Source organism: Boleophthalmus pectinirostris, unplaced genomic scaffold, assembly GCF_026225935.1.
Source record: "Boleophthalmus pectinirostris isolate CB_2022bp ecotype Guang Dong unplaced genomic scaffold, ASM2622593v1 HiC_scaffold_18, whole genome shotgun sequence".
In the NCBI taxonomy this organism is placed as follows: domain Eukaryota; kingdom Metazoa; phylum Chordata; class Actinopteri; order Gobiiformes; family Gobiidae; genus Boleophthalmus; species Boleophthalmus pectinirostris.
The window spans coordinates 30430181-30449214 of record NW_026571133.1 but is presented as its reverse complement, the minus strand read 5'-3'; the positions used below and the strand labels follow the sequence as shown (position 1 = coordinate 30449214).

At 38.9% G+C, this 19034-nt stretch overlaps 1 protein-coding gene across 1 annotated transcript; it reads right to left on the bottom strand.

The window, feature by feature from the left end:
- Nucleotides 1-225: 225 nt before the first annotated feature.
- Nucleotides 226-17567, bottom strand: rc3h2 (ring finger and CCCH-type domains 2). Its single transcript, XM_055154026.1, is given in 19 exon segments — nt 226-2876; nt 2967-3133; nt 3427-3625; nt 4164-4248; nt 4348-4837; nt 5414-5551; nt 6533-6676; nt 7016-7329; nt 7466-7668; nt 8199-8504; nt 8698-8810; nt 8910-9028; nt 9157-9289; nt 9379-9579; nt 11494-11669; nt 12177-12404; nt 12610-12727; nt 13077-13390; nt 14826-17567. Coding segments are annotated over 18 exon segments (3516 nt in total). The 5' UTR covers nt 13308-13390; nt 14826-17567; the 3' UTR covers nt 226-2725.
- Nucleotides 17568-19034: the final 1467 nt, after the last annotated feature.

Here is a 19034-nt window from a genome sequence, read left to right as displayed (position 1 = left end):
ATTTCTCATTTTCTTAAACAAATGTCATTCCATTATTTATAATTTGTTTGTATTATTTTTTATGGAAATTAAAACGTCCTGAGACTAAAAATCTTGTCCAAATGACTACCTTTAAAACCTCTGTTACTATCAGTGGTAAATTACATGCATACAATATTTTTATATAAAACTAAAATGAAAGTTTTATAGTCCTATTAATACATGAATATGAAGTTGACAATGACATGATTTGTACTGGTTTATTGTAGCATGCAATTTTGTATGCTTAATTCCTCACTGTCATGTTTACTGTTCCAAGAGCAATGCAATAATAACAAGATGCCTCATGGGCATACTGTTGGTATAACACAAGTAAGTAAACAGTATAACACAAGTAAGTAATCCATTATAAACACAGAATCAACAAATCATCCAAATATTGTACAATTCATCAATTATTAAAAGCACAAACATCTTGCTATAATTTGGTATTATAATATAAGTAAAAGGCAAACCTTTCACATGTGTATTTCCAAGGAAATAAATTGAATACATAACAGTATTATTCATTACTGGAGCTTGCTATCTCCTTCCTCATAGTAAAAATACTATACAGCTGCCCAATTCATTGAACACATTTAAATATAGGCTATAACATCTTATTCTCACACGTTTTATAAATGCAACAATACTATAAGTCCATCTAATGATGGTGCCAGACTGTTTACAAATGACGGTTGTGTACCATCTCTTAATTCACTTTGCCTACATATCCATTGAGCAATAGATTTACAAAATAAATGTCTAATACAGACATGAAGTCATAAAACATTATTTCAGTCTTTTTTTCACAATCAACAAAATGACTGTACCACAACAGCAATCAAATGTGGTAATAACAATACTAGTATAATTCATATATTTCAGCAAACAATAATAATGCTGCAGGCAAAATTGAGCATTAACGTGGCCACACAGTGGGCATGTGCAGAACTCTTACAGCGCTGGGTGTGTTGTATCACAACTACAAAGTCATCAATACTCCTCCACCATCACAAGAGGGGCTATGGCATGCATGATAACAGAGCAATTATGGGAAGGTGCTGGGACAAGGTGGGCTTGCACACTCTGCCAGTGAAGTGGTGGCAAAGAATGCGGTGCAGTTACCAGTGCAGGCAGCAGTACAGTTACTTCACACCTACAATGCTGGTACAACAAAACAGTTGGGTTTATAATAAACATTTAGATAATCAAAACACTGAAAATACTCATTCAAGCAATAAAAATACAGTGAATTAAATCCCCAATAGGTAAAAAATTGTTGTAATAACATCTCCCCGATCTTCCCTGAGCAACTTGCGCACACATGGATCTAGCAGCCTCTACTGGAGAAAAGCACAATTGCACTGAACTGCTAAGTTTGACTCAGTTTCATTCTTTGCATTTTTCCAGGTGAGTCAGTCAAAGTAAGGGGCAGTGCAAGGCAGAAACCATACAGTCAAACTGTACATCTCATGGCACTTCATGTTAGTTGTAAACAGATGCAAATGTAGTTTTCGCCAAATGGAAATGAACTATATGGTATATAAGATCACCTGTAAAATGCATGGAAATTTCTTTCAAAATAAAAAGTAGACTTCTATAGTATAAATATATTTTCTTAAATCTTTGAAACTATTAATTTAAGTCATTATGACTAAGGAGTGTATTTTCTATGAAAAGAATCAGGTTGGGCTGCTTGAAAACTGATTGTACAGTACAAAGTAAGCTGTGTCTAAAACAGCAGGGCTTTGAGATCCCTATAAGTAGAAGCAAACATATGGAAGTATATGAAAAAATGGTTCACTGAAGTGATTTAAATCTTGAAGACACAATAATATCCTGATACAAAAATACTTACAAACAACTTCACAGAAGTTAGCAAAGCACACGCAAAAATAGTTTTTGTGGGATGAAAATGGTTATAAAACAAAAACAAAAAACAATTCACTTAATAAAAATTTGTTCAGGATCTTGAATATTTTCTGTTTGCCATAAATTGTCAATTGTCATAAATTCACAAAGTAACTGTGAAGCTGGAGCAAACATATTTGCTGAATTCAGTTACTTTTAACAGAAAACCAATGGCATATAACTAGTATAATCATTGAATAATTGTTTTCTAAAAGAACATTAGTTATCTTACAGCTCTAGTTAACACCTTACTTAATTTGTAAATATAGTCAAAATGGTCCCAACAGCTTGGTCCCATGACTGCAGAGGCAGTTAGAACATCATATGATTCGCAAAGAGAGAAGCGCTTCACTATGAAAATAAAAGTTGTCGATTTAAGGGATTAGTCTTAATATTTTAACAGAACATCAAAGAAACTGCTACTTCTTTGATATCACCATTATGTAAGAACTGATGTGAATAGCTATAAAAATACTATACCTGTATATATATATATTATATGAATAGCATAGAGCAGCAATACTACTAGTGTAGTTTGACATGTTTTATTTGTATAACTAGTGCAAGATGGGAAGGAAGAGAGGGAAGCTAGCTTTCATCAAGTGGTAATAGGCAGGTTACTATTGTAATGTCAATATAGACATTTGTTCTATATTATACAAGTATTTGGACAGAATAGAGTGTATTTTAAGCAGGATGTAAAATGTTCAAAATCTTTTAAGTACTTAGAGATTGGGGTTTATTAGCTAGGCTACATATTTGGATCCTATGCAGTGTTTGAATTTTTAAACTTTTAACTTCCATTGAGCAGTACTGCAGTAGTCGCTGGCATTTCAGAACAAGCACAGGAAGAACTGTCACCCAAATGGGAAGGTCCTGTTCGGAGTACTAATTTTCCCACAGCCAAACCTCCTGATACTATTCCACCAGGAGAAACTGACTTCCTGTAAAACAAAGTACAGTATTAAGGCAAACAGTAATCAAAATTCAAATGTGTTTGAATGCACCATTTATATTATTTTAAAAGGTGACACCTGAAGGCCATCTTTTTTAGCAAATTAATGTCCATCTTGTCAGGTAAAGATGTGTCAGCTTCCAGCCGTTCCTCTGCTGTTGACGTGAGCAGTGGTGAGGGGCAGGAAGGAGACAGGAGGTGCTGGGAAGTCTCGTCAGCCCGAGGGGAGGCAAGGTCTATGGACTCCTGAAAAAAGCAGGAGGTGAGAATCATGTTTGCACTTCAATTTTATTAACTTATTCTTACATCTGATCTAAGTCATGAAAAGCAGTTTAAAAAGTAAGTGCTCTTTGTGGACTTTTTCACAGAATGAATATCTCAGGCGAGCAGACAAGGGTTGTTGATGGGTTTTATTTAAACTTTTTTAGAAAAATCCTGACAGATTTAGTTTTTTTTGTTTTTGTGGTGCTGAGTGATGAGTGAATATAGTGAGTCTGGTAGCACTGTAGTGCTTTGCAATTGTGTGTTATTGCTCTTACACTGTCCTGTGATTTGACATCCTGCTGGTCTGAGTCATCCATGTCAAGAGCACATAGTTCCAGCTCGATGTCCCGGTCAGGCTCTGGTTCACTCTCACAGGGTCTCTCCTCATCCAGACCATACACAGTCTGATAGAGCTTCTCCCCAGTCCCAATAGAAGTTCGGTTTCCTCTTAGATCAGAAGAACAAAGTTGCTTACTAGAAAAAAACAACAGACAAACACTCAGACTTTAATCAAAATCATAAAGGTGTCAGAAGAAATGTGTGAACGCGATATCCAGAGCCAGAGGGCTTTCCCAGTGAGCATGTGGGTTCAACAAGTGACTTTATTTTTAGTCCACCAGAAAATGGAGATGGCGGTACTACTGTGAGAAAGCCCAGAGGGGTTACATCATGCATTTTGCTTCTGAAATTGCCTCTACTAGTATGTGTATGAGGTCTTTTTGTATGTATCACAGCTCTTACAGATCTGAATAGGACAGCGGCAAAAGGATAATTGGCATTTTTAAAATCTCAAAAAATATTACACAATTAGGGGCAAAAACACCAAATTTTACAATTACAATTACAATAATCAGTAATTTACTGGCATCCCAAGACAGAGAATAAGACTCACAAATCTCAACTGCACCAGATCACATCCCTTAATCTATTCTTCTACAGACCCAACACACCCCCGCTGACCCTCTTGAGCTTTCAGCCTGTACACCATTGCTAAACAGAACCAGAAGTTTACCTGTCTAAAAAACTTGAATGGCTGGAAGTGTTTGATCCTCTCGAGTTCCATCTGTAGTCACTATGGTCCAAGTGGGCACTGTAGTCTGTTGTGTTAAACAAACATTAGCAGATTAGGTGAAAGAGTATAAACAGTATAATATGGATTAAAAAACAGTGCTTATTCAGTGTAAACAACATCTTGCCTCTGAAATTAATGGCAGTGGTACTGGCACTGGCCTGGCAGGCTGTGGCTTGGACCGGGTCGGTGGTGTGATAGCCAGTACGAGAGGCTCGAGATATGGCTCCCCACTTGGAGATAATGGGCCCCTCACTGAAAGGAATGATTGGATCTTCATCTTTGAGTCGACGGTAGTGGTCTAATGAATGTAGCCATGGTTTTGCTACACCATTACCGCTGCACCCACTCTCATTATTTTCAACTCCTACAGGGAAAAAGAATGTAGCATATGCAAATAAAGCAGTACAAATCAATGATTATGTTAGAAAGCATAAAACACAGTTCCTCACCACATGCTCGGAGCAGGTTTGGGCTGATATATGTGTGAGAGAGTCAGGCTCAAAGGAGCTGAGGCAGGGGCCGAGGGAACCACAAGACCAAGGAGAGTAGTGTGCTAAACTCTCCTCTCCACTGAAGCGACAGCCCATACAAGGACTTCCACTGCCCTCCACATGCTGCAGACACACAGCACTTCCATTGTAACTTGTTACTTGCGACTGATATCACTGTTCATTCTGGAATTTGTGTTCTACGCAACAATCTAGACAGCATTTTTATAGTCCTTATGGTTCATTTATGTGTCTGCATTAGTAAAATAGTGACCACAATGCAAGAAAATGCTTAGGAACTCAAATGGGACTCATTGCTTCAGATGTCACCAATATTCAATTACGTAAAATAAAAAATATTGATGATATTCAGTGAAACAAAGGCTTAGTTGTCTAAAACCCTGAGTCAACACTTGTTAAAGTCTTGTGCTCACTTTCTCTCACACTCATTACCACATCTACACTTGCTATATAATCTTCCCTCTCAGTTGCTAAGCAACTATCCCCAGACTTAAATAGTACTTGGTGCTGCTATTACACTTAGTACATAGACTAGATGTTGCATTTAAACAATTTTAAATGTATATGTAAACCTCATGAATAATTGCTACATTGTATGTCAGCTGTAGATGTATGATAAGGGACCTGGTCAGCTGAAAGAAGTACATAGTGAGTGTTAATGTACAGTTGGTGACTTTGTACCTCTGTTCCAAAGTCGACTGTGAAGATGGGGGAGGACTGAGCTGGTCGGTTGGCATTATGATGGTGGTGGTGGTGTGCCCACTGCTCCTGCTTCCTTCTGAACAGATCCTCATAGCCCAGGGGAACACGGCCATAGTCCTGATTGGAGAAATAAAAATACTGAATTTCAACTCTCGTGCAACATTTATGAGTGAAGACAGTTACGTTTTTACACTATGAAAAATAAATAACAAGAAGAATGAAAATTACATGAATTCAGATTATCAATCTAAATGTCAATGTGTGACTGTTTAATTGTTTTTGTATATTTGTTTTACTTTACAGTAGGGATCAGAAAATATCATTTACTCCAATAGCAAATTTATAAATCATAAGCAATAAAACAAGATAAAATCCAGATGAATATTCTGAATTCAAATTATTTTAATCAAGGCTAGATACTCAGTTAAAATTCTGGAGAGTACACAAAAGATTTTCATGTAGAATATAGTTATCAGCCTAAATGTAAATAGAAAGCAATCATACTTTTGCTTTGCCCAATTCACAGTTGCATCACTGGTAAGGCTGGTTTTATAGTGTAAATGGAATAGAAAGAGTAAGGGAAGCAGAGACATATTTGGGTGAGGAGTGGGAGGATGGCGGAGGAGGTTACAGCAACACTGCACACTGTAATGCACGCTGTAGAGATGCTGCAAAGGTAGAGGTGAGAACGTGTGGGAGGGAACACAGAAACATAACTGAATGCATGCTGGGATTAGTTAGTTTTCCGCAAGTTATGTAGCTTCTATGCATATTAAAAAATAATAAGAATAAGAATACTAAGAAAATGTAATTAGTTACAAAACAGTGAATGCATGCATTAAAATATTTTACATATATATACAAAATAAATAACTGTATAGTGAAAATTATTACTTAATAAATCAGTATTCTGAATATGTATTTTTCGTACATGTATTTAGTTACTAATTCATGTATTTTGGAACAAAATTTTCATCTTTAACATTTTCTCTCTCATTTCTGTCTTTATTAGTTCTGCAATTTGTTAAAAAAAAACAACAAAAAAACAGAATAATGTGACAAAAAATAAACATAAAAGAAGACAGTTGATTCACTTACCCTGTGCAGCCCTCTGTGCTCTGCTCCTGAGCAGTAGTTGCTGTCTAAAGAGTTAAATCTCTCTCTTAGTGGAGCCTGATAGACAGTTGAATGCAACACCTCTGGGGGGAGGGAGTTGCTTCGTGCATCTTCTCTGTGGTACAGCTATGATAACAACATAGGTAAAAGGTAAAATGATTGTGTACAAACAATAACACTGAGCTTAGATGAATACTTCTCCATCACACACACTACATCCATGTAGTTGAAGCTATAGGCCATTTATCAGAACCCCTGCGTTTTCACTCCAACTACGGTTATGCGTTCTGGGTTATGACCAAACCCCAGACACAAGTACACATTAAGTTACACTGCAGGAATGAAGTGGCCTGGCCTAGGACAACACCTATGTGTTCAGAGACAAGAGAGACAAGACAGTCTCTGTGCAGATATCTCCAACGTAGGATAAATTTGCAACAAGTGACAGAGAATGACAGTGCTCACCTGTGGCCTCCATACCCTCCTGCTGTCGTAGAGAGGGGCATAAACACCATGGGCAGGAGCAAGGGGACCATACTGAGGCTGACCCGGGTGGCCATGGAAAGCAGTATGGCTCATTCTCTCTCTAAGTGGGTGTGGCGCGTACCCCGAGGATGAAGAGGAGGGTGGGTGTGAGGGCTGAAGATCACTGGGGAAGGAAGATGGTGGCGGGCCCAGTGAAGGAGGCAGAGAGGATTCTGGAACATTTGAGGAGCGAAGGAATCGAGTCATGCATGTTTTGTGTGGGGCATGAAGAGTGGAGGGATAAAAGGAGCCTGCTGGAGAAGACAGAATTTTTTTTTTATCATTAACATTATAGTTTAAATTAAAAGTAAGTTTAATATAACACTAATTTAAATAAGGGCTTGTTTATGTGTATATAGATCTGTTTTGCTTATGAATAGCACTACTCACATGCTTGTTGAAACTGGGGAGAATCATAAGGTGAGTGGGCATCCTGGTAATACAGCTCAGAGGCTTGAGAAGGATGTGGTACACGTGTTAAAAAAGGACTGTGTTTGGCCACTTTGGAATTACCATCAGCACATCCAGCAGTGGTCAGTGGGGAAGACGCCAAAGGATGGTTTACAGGAGTTTGTGGAGGAGACATGGATTTTCTAAAAGAAAATAAATTGTGTCATTTTTTTCTCCCCCCCTTTTTCTCTTTTCTCTTAATGCATTATTCATTCACTCCATACTCATGAGGGTAAGCTACCATAGTAGCCACAGATGCCCTGGGGTAGACTGATGGAACAAGGCTGCCAACCTCCAACCACCACCAACACTCACACACTACTTTCAAACTAGGCAATGTGGGTGAAGTATCTTGCCTAAAGACACGAAAGTTTTTTCCAGGGATTTGCCCCACTGCTCTAGGGTAATGTAATCTAAAACATTATCTTTCTGAGTTTATTTGTAAAACACTACAGTAAACTAATACACTTGAAGTTGTTTTAGAATAATAGCAACTGGTAGGGTCGCAATCCTGGTATTGGAAAAGTAATCTCTAGGCCAGCTTTTAGTATCCTATTGATAGCTAAACTCTTATCAGCAGTGAGAAAAATATAATAGCGATTTTTTTTTACATACGTAGTCTTAAATACATCATAAATATTTGATCAAAATATTTTTAATAACAAATTCTTACTGTTCTGCTGATCCAGACGATGCCCTGGTGGTGGCACACAGCTCGCTGGATCCATTAGGCACAGTGGATTCATTTGGCACTGCTCTTTTGATGTCTTCCAACATGTCTGCCCCTCTGCAGATGAGCTGAGGGTGAGTAAGGTTTGGTACCCCCTCTATTACTGCAGTGTCTCCCAAGCCCTTCGAGCCCTGATCAGCCACAGCAGTCACATCTGAGCCCTCAACAGTGAAAGTCTTTCCCATAACCCCCTGCACCAAGTGGAGGGAACGATTTAGGCTGCCACTTTTCTTGTTCCTTAGTCGAAACCTGTAGATAAAATAAAAACAATTACTAAAAGAAGACAAGGAGTCAAAATTGTCAAAATGATTAACAATATGTGCTGAACTGCAATTAATCTAAACTAATATAGCATGCTGACTGCCTTTTTCAATAGTAATTGTTAGTATTGTATTTTTTTATTTAGACGTATTGTTCAGTGGTTGTGCTAGACAGTGCATACTTCTCCAGTTCATCCTGTGTGTGTGCAAATGTACAGTTGGTTCCTCGGGGGCAGCCTCCCTGTTGACGTAGATCTCTGCACATACTGGTCTTGTACTTGCTGTTAGCCTGAGGCTGCAAAAACAACATGAACATAAAATAACTTCAAACATTTTTGTTTCATCATTTTTGTTTAATTGTACAATGTGTTTTGAGGTTACTAAAACGGCATACCTGTGGAGCATCATGGCTCTTCTTACTAAAATTCTGTATGAATTCAACAAGTCCATGAACCACTTGTTTCACAGCTAACATCACATTTTCCAACTCCTCCCATGAAGGTGGTGGTGCATCTGCACAGAGACCAATGAGTAATTTAGTCTGTGGTAAGATTCATGTAAAACAAGGTTAGATACAGAAATATATACATAGTTTGCATTTGGTAAGAATAGAGCATTTGGAGACAATTCTGGAGACAAACCTGGGTTGTGGTCTATGTTAGCGAGCAGCTCCAGATTTGGTCTAAGACTGGTTAGGTTAGCTGGATCTCCAGTTCTTTGCAAAACTATTGTCAACTCCTGCACACTTTTGGCAAATGACTCTGGAGACTGCAACTAAGAAAACACAAGTAAGAGAGAATTTAGTTCAAGTTTAGTTTAGTTAAAATATATCTTATAATACTCTTTAATATAAAACACTGCACCTTATCAATAATGGATTGCATGTGTGATTTGTGAACCAGATCTCCATACAAGAGTGAAGACCATTGCTCAGGTGAAATGCGTAAGCCTGCTTCCATGGCTATATGTACTATTTGGGCATCATGTTCTCTCCTGAGTGCTTCGTAAGTTCGGAACTCATCCTTCAGCTGCATCAGGGATGAGTCTTCATCACGCTTAGTCACCTGAAAGTTAAGAGATAAAGACTTTAAGATTAGTGTTAAGGTGACATGCACCAATGGCATTCAGTTTCTATTAAAGGTTGTATGGAGGATTTTTTTTTGTTTCAAATTGTCAATGATAGCATTATAGAGATGCAGTAGCCTTGTAATTATGATGACCAAAAAAAAGAGAATAAAAATTCATCAACTCTGGACGTGGTGGGGCCAGCTAAACATTTGCCAATAGATAACGACACTGCCTCGTTATCTGTTAGCTGACAGGCTGTCAATCAATCTCCCTACGTTTCTAGCGTAACTGACCTGCCTGCGCGCCGCCGGTACGTGGTTTACGTACGCCTGTCACGCAGTCCACAGACGCAAGCCGCACAGACGCTGTTTACTCCACCAACGCAACAGTTCTTAGCGGCTTTTTTTGACCTATATCTTCCTCGCAGTTAGCACAAAGTTTGTTGCAATGGCAGACAAGAATCCAGGAGCAGTTAGCCACAAAAGAAAGTCCGTTTTTGAGATTGCTGAAAGAAGAAGACAAGGGGAAAAGCAGCGAAGCCAAACTAAGGTGATTCTTGTAGATTCATTCCAGCGATGGCGCGACTGAAGCAGACGCAGGGTCTAAAGACTGACGCACTGGTCGCCAAATTACTCCTGGACAGGTCACTTCTGCTTATTATGAAAACGTACTTTATTTCCAAGAGCTAGTCAAACATTTTTCAGGACACGAAAGCGATATCCTATGTCTGAAAACGTAATTTTCAATGCAAAGAAAAAGTCCGCTTGCTGCTGCGTGTTGTAGCTAGTTCATTCGCAGGGAATCTCCGCGCAACCTTCTCTGCACCCCTTTCCCGCTCCTCTCCCCGCTGCCCGATCCGCTCTTCCCCCTGCTCCTCACTTCTCCGGGCACGGAATCTCCGCGCACCGCTCCCCTCTCCTCTCTCCTCTCTCCTCTCCCTGCTCCCTGCTCCGCTCTTCTCCCTGCTCCTCACTTCTCGTCCGTGCACAAAATGTCCGCACACCTGCTCCCCCCGCTCCTCACTTCTCCGCCTTGCCTAACCAACACTGTAGTTAGTTGTTTACAAGTCATGTGCAGTGCACCGGCTGTAAACAAACCTGTTTCTGGCGTAAGGAGGAGGCGGGAGGAGGCGTTTCTACGTAGGGAGCTGTAGGGGAGGGGGGGTGGTTTCAGGCATGCGCAACATTTGAACAGTCGCTGGATTTCTCGTTCCTTGGAAAATCCTCTATACAACCTTTAAGTTAATTTGTGCTGTCCAAATTTGAATCAGTGTGAAAGTCTTAAAAAAAACTTCACATTCAGCTGAGCAGACAAATACTTAAAGTAAGAAATGGTTAAGTGAACCTTTTCATTTCATTTTCATTTCATTTTCATTTCTCAGTTGCACTAACTTCTCGTCTGTCTGAAATGACCAGAGCAAATTTAGCCTTGCTGTTACATGACTGGTGGATACCTGGCATTTCTCACAATACCACACACACACTGCTGTCAGTTAACCTGTTCCATAAATACACACACTCAAACACATGCACACACACATGCACACACACATGCATACACACATGCACACACCAACTTTCAGGAGAAACTAATACACTTACAGTACTATTGTAACTAAATTGCCAATTGCTTTTTTGTTCAGTTTTTTTCTGTCAAGGACTAACTTGATACAATATACACAATATACAGATAGATATTTGCTCTAATTTTAGACATTGAAATTGAGATTATTATGCATCATTGCTGCATCATTAATATAACTAAATAACAAAGGACATTATTTTTGATGCTATATTAAACATGATTTACATTTGCTTTATGATTAGTAAACTAATAATATATTTACTTTCAACAAAATGCTTAGAGCTAGGTTTGCCAGTAAGTGAGTCCAGATTCATTTCATGTTTTACCTTGAAACATGAAGCTCTGTAGAGCAGCTGAACCACATGTCCGATGCTGGTTTTCGAGGCCTGTGGAAAGCGGGCCTCCAGCTTCTGCACCACAAACAAAACCAAGACTTTCCTGGAAAGAGCTGAGCCGTCCTCTAGGGCCAATAGAACCAGTTTCAGGGCATCCTCCTGCATAGCTGCCATCAAATGTAAGTGAAAGAGCACAAGTGACTTACTTTACTTCCTCTAATTTACAGAAAACAAATGTAGTGGCAAAAGCAGGTGTCCTCAGACTTGAAATGAACTCATAGTTTTATCATGATGAGAAATGTTTTCTCAGTCAGAATCTGCCCTATGAGTAATCATCACAGGACATCAGCTGCAGCACAAGCCATCTGAATGAACATTGGAAACAATCAAACTGTCATCACACCACTATGAAAAGAATGACTGTAGTTCTCTCTATGAGATGGAAATTAGAATATGAGATATTGTTGGTAATGTCATGATTTAGTAACCACAGACCACCACGGAGATTCAATTATACTCGAAATCCATACAAACCAAGGACTTTCATATCATTGAAAACCAGGACAAGAATCAATGGACTGTGTCAGGCAATATGTCTGTCATTATTTCAAAGGGCCTTGATATTTTTCTTTGTCATTATTTAATAATGAATATGATAAGGATGTTGGTCTTACCCGGTCCGAGGAACTGGCAGCCCCGTGCCCTGACAGCAGCCCACAGGTTTGCAGAGAGCTGCTGAGGGTTCTGGTGCTGCAGGATGAGCTCTGTCACGGTGCGTTCCCCCAGAGAGCGGCCCGCCCTCACTGCTCGTACCCGGCCCTCCTCCTCCACCAGCTGACAGTTCACTAGGGTCACCAGCTTCCTCTGCATGGGCCGACTCAGCACACTCGGGCTTGCAACACCTACAGTTAATAGGATTGTCATCAATGTTTAAGGCCTTAAGATCAAATCAAAGGCATATTGTTTTTCAGGTTTTGCTAAACTAATTAAGTAGTAAAAGTACATAAATTCAAAGAGTTTAAATTGTTAGAACATCTGGAATCTAATAGTTTAGCCTTGATGTCAAGTTAAAAGCAAACTGTATAATGGAACCTTTTCTGAGATTACCTTTGACACCGGCAATAGGTTTTAGGTAGAGTGCCAGCTCCTCCACACATTCACTGCACACCTCATAGTGCCCCACTTCTGCAGCACTGCTCAAGCTTAATGGTCTTCCATCTGGTGCCTGGTACACACATATGTTAGGGCCATAACCAACTATAATTTTGCTGCTCAACTAACCTGTAAAATGATATTAGTCTTTTATAACCACATGATTTCTGCATAAGGTGTATGAATACTAAAATATGTACAGACATGGAAACATATACATTTTGTTTTGACCTATATTACTGCTGTATATGTAAAAAGGTCTCTTGTTTCAGGACATGCCATGCAGAATAAGCTATTATAAATCCATAAATTAATTGAAAATGATCAATAAACTTCTGGGCTCTGATGCATGAACTGAGGATGTGAATGTGAATGTGTAAAAGAACTTAAAACAGGGATAACTTTGAACAGGGTGTCCTCACCGGAGCTCCGACCAGCTGCAACAGGGCACAGTTGACAGGCAGCAGGTCGATGTCAGTGCTGATGGGGGTCTGGTCAAAGGGACAGGCCTTACGGTGCAGCTTATGTAAGCAGGTCTTACACACTGTATGGGAGCAGCCCAGGCTGATGGGCTGGTGACCACTGCTATCAAATTCATTGTAGCATATGGGACAGGACAGAAACTCTGTCCACTGGGCTGCCTGCACGGGCATCCTGTCACCACCCCACAGGAGCAGGCAGCCAGCTCAGAGGGGCCTCATGTCCAGCCCAGGTCTGAAGACAGCCCTCCAACCTCCTGTGCGCAGGAAAAACATAGAGTTTGGCGCATACATGTATAGTGTATACAGCAGCTGTTAGGGATGCACCAATATGATACTGGTATCAGAAATTGACACAGATATTGAAAATTTTGATGGATCTGTAAACTTTTATTGAAAATATAATTTTTCAAAGCTGTTCACTAGTTATTCGTATTTATAAAGCACAACTGGATTTTTTTTTTTTTACCATAAATCACATTCTCAGTCTCTGTCTTAGTATCGGCTGATATCGGTTATCAACAGATACACTGGATCAGTGCATCCCTAAGCTGTATATAGTGTTTTGTTTTTTTGTTTGTTTTGTTTTTTTCTAAATTAACTGCAACGGTTAAACACAGATATAGATCATTTAAATCCAACATTTTGAAAGATATGGCTTCCAGTTAAGAAAAAAATGAATATAGTTAATATTACAGAAAACATTGGTGTCTCATAAAACTATATGAAGTGGAAGCATTCCCAATGTTTTCTTTTATCTAAATCGGTGTCTCGTGATCATCACTGCCCAGTACCCAATAAATGTTATGGAAACACAAGATGGTTGTAGTTATGCACATTATTAGACATGTGAGTGTAAATATGCACTGTGTTTGAGGTTACAATCCACAGACAACATGCAGAGATGCATTCAGTGAACTTAAGGAGCTCTGAGTTGAGTTCACAATGAGTTGTCTAATACTAGAGTCATATGGTACATATGGAGCCAGAGCAGACAAAGCATTCAGAATAGAATAGACTTTCATTTGTATCTTGGGGAAATTGGTTTGCAGCAGTTTCACATGACTTGCACACAACATAAAAAGGACATAGACATAACAAGTAACTTATTTCATTGGTGCTGGTAATAAAATGTGCAGCTATTGAGGAGTATTAATAATCTGAGATTTGAGATATATTTATTTTTTCTTAATTTTCTAAATAAAAAAAAGATTGGACAGGGGGGTATTTCACTGTGTAATGAAACTAAATATATCTGTGTTTCACTTATGAAATGTTAATTTTATACATATTAAAAATACATAGCGTAAATAAATTATAATTAAATCTCAGATTTATGTGACAGACAGTAGATTTCATAGTAAATTCAACATGAAAGCATACATGTTCCTGAAGACCAAAGGTGTTAACCACGAACCTTGAACTTTTATGAAATTGTTTTGAAAACCAAAGTAGCATAGCAGAGAATGAGAAGATTAGTGCTGATAACACAATTTAGACAATATGCTGCAGCCTGCACACATGGGATTTATAGCCATATGCTTCTCAAAATCTCTCATCAGTTATATTTTCTAATATTAGCTATTACAGGGTTTTCTTCATAATTTTAGAAAGCAACATACACATTTCAGTTCTTGCTCACATTTAATGTACATAGTTAGGGACTAATGTTTTTTTCAATTTTGTACACACCTTTTAAAGTTGGTTTCCAAATCAGCCCCATGGACAGCTAAACATTGATGGTGCATCATGTTTCCTTCCACGTGAATCCCAAATATAATGAGTTATCAGAGCACTGTGTGGACCAGTAAAAGTATTATTATGAAAATAAAGATGTGATTTCTAAAGTTCCAGAGGAGCCTTGTTATATGTATTCCATCGAAGTCTTGAGATCTCGTGTGAATGGAATAATGGAGTGAAGAGTGGGGCACAAGTGTTAGGCTTAAATCAGAAACTCCAGTCACGCTGACAGCCACCTGTTCATGCTCTGAGCAACTGCTACATCCTGTTTTCAACAAGAGTTAAAAAGGGGCTCCAGAAGTCTGACCTCATGCTGTAGACTATTAGAGTTAAACAACATAATGTGCCATTACTACATGGAATTGCTGCAAACTGTTGCAACACCAATTTACTCATTATGAACATGTCAATTAGGCCTGTGTAGTTGGGTAATGGTAGCTCAGTGGTGTTAAATAAATACTACAACCATATTTTGATTAGCCCACTATTATCTGCATTTATAAAACTATAATGTAAGTCTGATCCAAAAGTGAAGAGGGAGCACATTTGGTCACTGATATAAAAGAAATTATTAAGGCGATGTAGTTACAAAGAATAAACTCTGACTATACAGAACATAACCAAACCTTAAACCTGGCCATACCTCATAAATGCTAAGGATAACATCATTGTCTTAAATCCTCCTGAATTCTGATGTATTCCCAGGCAGAGGCAATCCACGTGTGCACACTGCAGCTCCCCACATGAGTAATTCAAGTCTTGTGACACAGGGCAGAGGCATTATGGCAGAAAGAAATTTTCTCATCACCCTCTATTTGTTATAGAAGGTTTGTTATTACAAAGTCATTAGGAATTGAAATAGGTTTGGAATGTTGGACTCCAGTCCAAGACTTTCACCTGAAGTACACTTTGTTATAGAGAAAATCTAAATTTAAATGTGGTGTGTAAAGATGAGTTTCTAAAGCCTCTAAAGAAGTGAGAGAGCACACCATGACAGTGGCGATCTGGTGAGCCTCCCACTTCACTGAGAGGAGGATGACAAGTCCATTGTGACTTTACAGCCAACAGTTGGCTCGCACTCCTCTGCCTCAGGACAGGGAGTCCTGATTTGGCCTCAGCTCCAGGAAGAGAAAGGGGGCTTGGACTTTTCTTTTGCTTTTGCCAAAATAGAAACAAGGATTGAGATTGTAGGGCTGGGTTTTCTTTTTTTTGCTCATATTGATTGATCAAAGATTTTGTATTAAACTTTTATTTTGTCTTATTAATTGCCACAGCCCTCCAGAAGATCATATGACTGTTTCACAGAAGAACATTTTACCAAAGACAAGACTACCGCACCACATGACTGATATAAACCTTGCTTATAAAATACATAATGGGCAGCACAACAAAATAATGGTATAGGATCACACAAATGAAGGGTGCTTGGTGCTGATGTCATTGTGGTTCATAGAGTCAAAATGTTTGAATCCTCCAATGCTCCCCGTGTGGCACTGTCAGGATCAGATCATATAACTGCATATTATGCATCATATCTAATGTTTAAGGTTTATTTTTGGCTTTTCACTTCCATTTTGCAGACAGAAGCACCAATGGACCCAAGCCTGAACAGTTGGGTCCCACTCCCTCATCTGTGGTCAGATTCCATTTGTTGAAATGGGAACACAAATTTGTTGAATGCTGATTGCTGGACATCCACATGTGTGGGTGAGTATCCATTAAATTATGGAGACTAGAATTTGTATTTTACTTTATGAGGACCATGTTTTGTGGGGACCAAAAAATCTGAAAATTGCTTAAATTTTAGATTATGATGTAATGTTAAAATATGGGCTAATATAGGTTAAGGTTAGGTGAAGGATATATAGTTTGTCTATACTACAGAGACATGAGTTTGCAGTTCCTCACCTGAGAAAAAAAATGGAAAAAATATCATAATTCCCATGAGATATTCAATTTTGTTCTATGAACATTTCTACCATTGTCAATACACCCAACATGCTATACATTTATAGTTACAATTAAAGTGAACATCCAGTCAGTTGCTAAAAGGCATGCCATGCTCCGTTATTGATTAACACTTATTGGCTCTGCAATATTAAAGCTTTTCAAGCCATCTTAGCCTAGCTGTTTGACACTGAATGAAATACTATTCCTATAAAAACAACTCAAACCACAAAATGCATTGTGAACAGAAAGTGAAAATGTAACTTCACAGGTACTGGGCCACACAGATGGGAAGTGTCTTTAGCGTTGGTAGTGACTGTTTCATTTTGACCATGTTGTACTTACTTAACATACTCATTCATTCTATTTCTAGAATGCAACTTATCCTTCCCCCATGGTAGTACTTTTGAGTGTAATGGCTGAGTATATGGGTCTTAGATTACTTATTCATTAGTTCTGTCATCTCTGAGTGTGCATGGGGGCAATGTCTGGATGGGAGGTAGGGCAGTCATATAAGCTGCATTAGGCCTAAAGGCCCGAGTATTTTAACACTGCTGTTGTAATGTGTCTGCAGAAAGAGGAGCAGCACAAACATCAGTTATGTAATCACAAGCACTAGTTTGATACAGCCTTGGATAATGGTATGATATTATGAGAATATCATATTTCCTGGTCTCTTGGTTATTCAATAACTAGCCACTGCTGCTGCTGCAAACTTTATATTCAACTTTATTACCCAGGGCTATGGTTATTAAAACATGACACCTGCGTACAGGCTATTGCCGCTCTAAATGCAGACGTCTTCTTCTAATGCATTTATAGTTCAACCAAAATCTATGCGAACAATGTATATATATATATATATATATATATATATATATATATATATATATATATATATATATATATATATATATATATATATATATATATCATACAGTAGACACCAGTTGCAAAGAATAGTTCCCCGACAATATTACAGCATGATCAGTTCGTGCTTTTAAACATACGACTGGAAAGGCTTAATATCGGATATTTGCAAATTTCACGATACATTGAAATTATATTTGTAAGCAGTGAATGCATTTATTGCATACCGCCTCAAGAAAAGTGACTTACCTCACGCTCTCCACTGGAGTACCAGAATAAACATATTCACAGTCATCCACGAGTGCCCATCCAAATTAGGCAAAAGGGATAATCAGTGGCAAACTCTCCACTGCAACCAGACCCTGGGCATAATAATCAATGATAAAACGAGACAGCAGCACATTCCAGAGTGCGGCAGACAGGTCCTTTTGGTCCAAATGAACAGTCAGCCCCCCTTCCTCTCAGTACGTGCAGGTAGAACAAGCCACACACCCTCCTCTTGACAAACCAGGATGAGAGACGCTTGTATCGCTCCGCCAGTGATGGAGCCAATGCTGCGTCTCTGCACATTATGATGAATATACCATTTCACACTCTTGCGCTAAAATGCAACACATAATCAACCGTGACGAGCATGTAAGCTTTAAATTACGAATTGCGAGCGTAATGTTTCTTGAAGCACACCCGGGCACTATTTTAATGTGTTGAGCAAGGATAAAAGATGTACAGAGGCCAGCCGGAACGATCCGCTTTTCGAGGCGTGGGCTGCTCGTTTTAAAGAAACATCGCGCGGCACAGCAGCGGCAATGAAGCAGAATAGCGACAAGTGCGTACGTCCAGGCACGCAGGAAGTAGTATCGCCTCTACAACATCACTTATATGACTCCACTGTATTTACAGCACCTCACAGTATAAGGCTGCATTGTTAATTAGACTTTATTCAATAGTAGACTAGCAGTAGATAGCAACTCAATAGGCCTATAGTGGCAGTAGTCTTTACTGGTAGCTTAGTAGCCTGGTAGTAGCAGTGAGCCTAGTAGTACAATAGTAGTAACCCAGTAGTAGTAATAGTAGTAACGTAATAGTAATAGTAATAATAGTAATAAACAGCTGCAACTGTCTCTGTTCACACTTGTGCCGGTTGATATATGCTACGAACAGGCCAGAAGCTCCTAGGTTTACTCTAAAATCCACTGATTAACCTTACTGAGACATGTTATCAGGCGTTTTTGATGATCAGATAAATTTTTATGCATGCACAAATTCAAACATCAGAAATCAGATCATATTATTTGGTTGTCTGATTATTCTAGTTGTCAGAAAATATATATGTACTCCTCAATA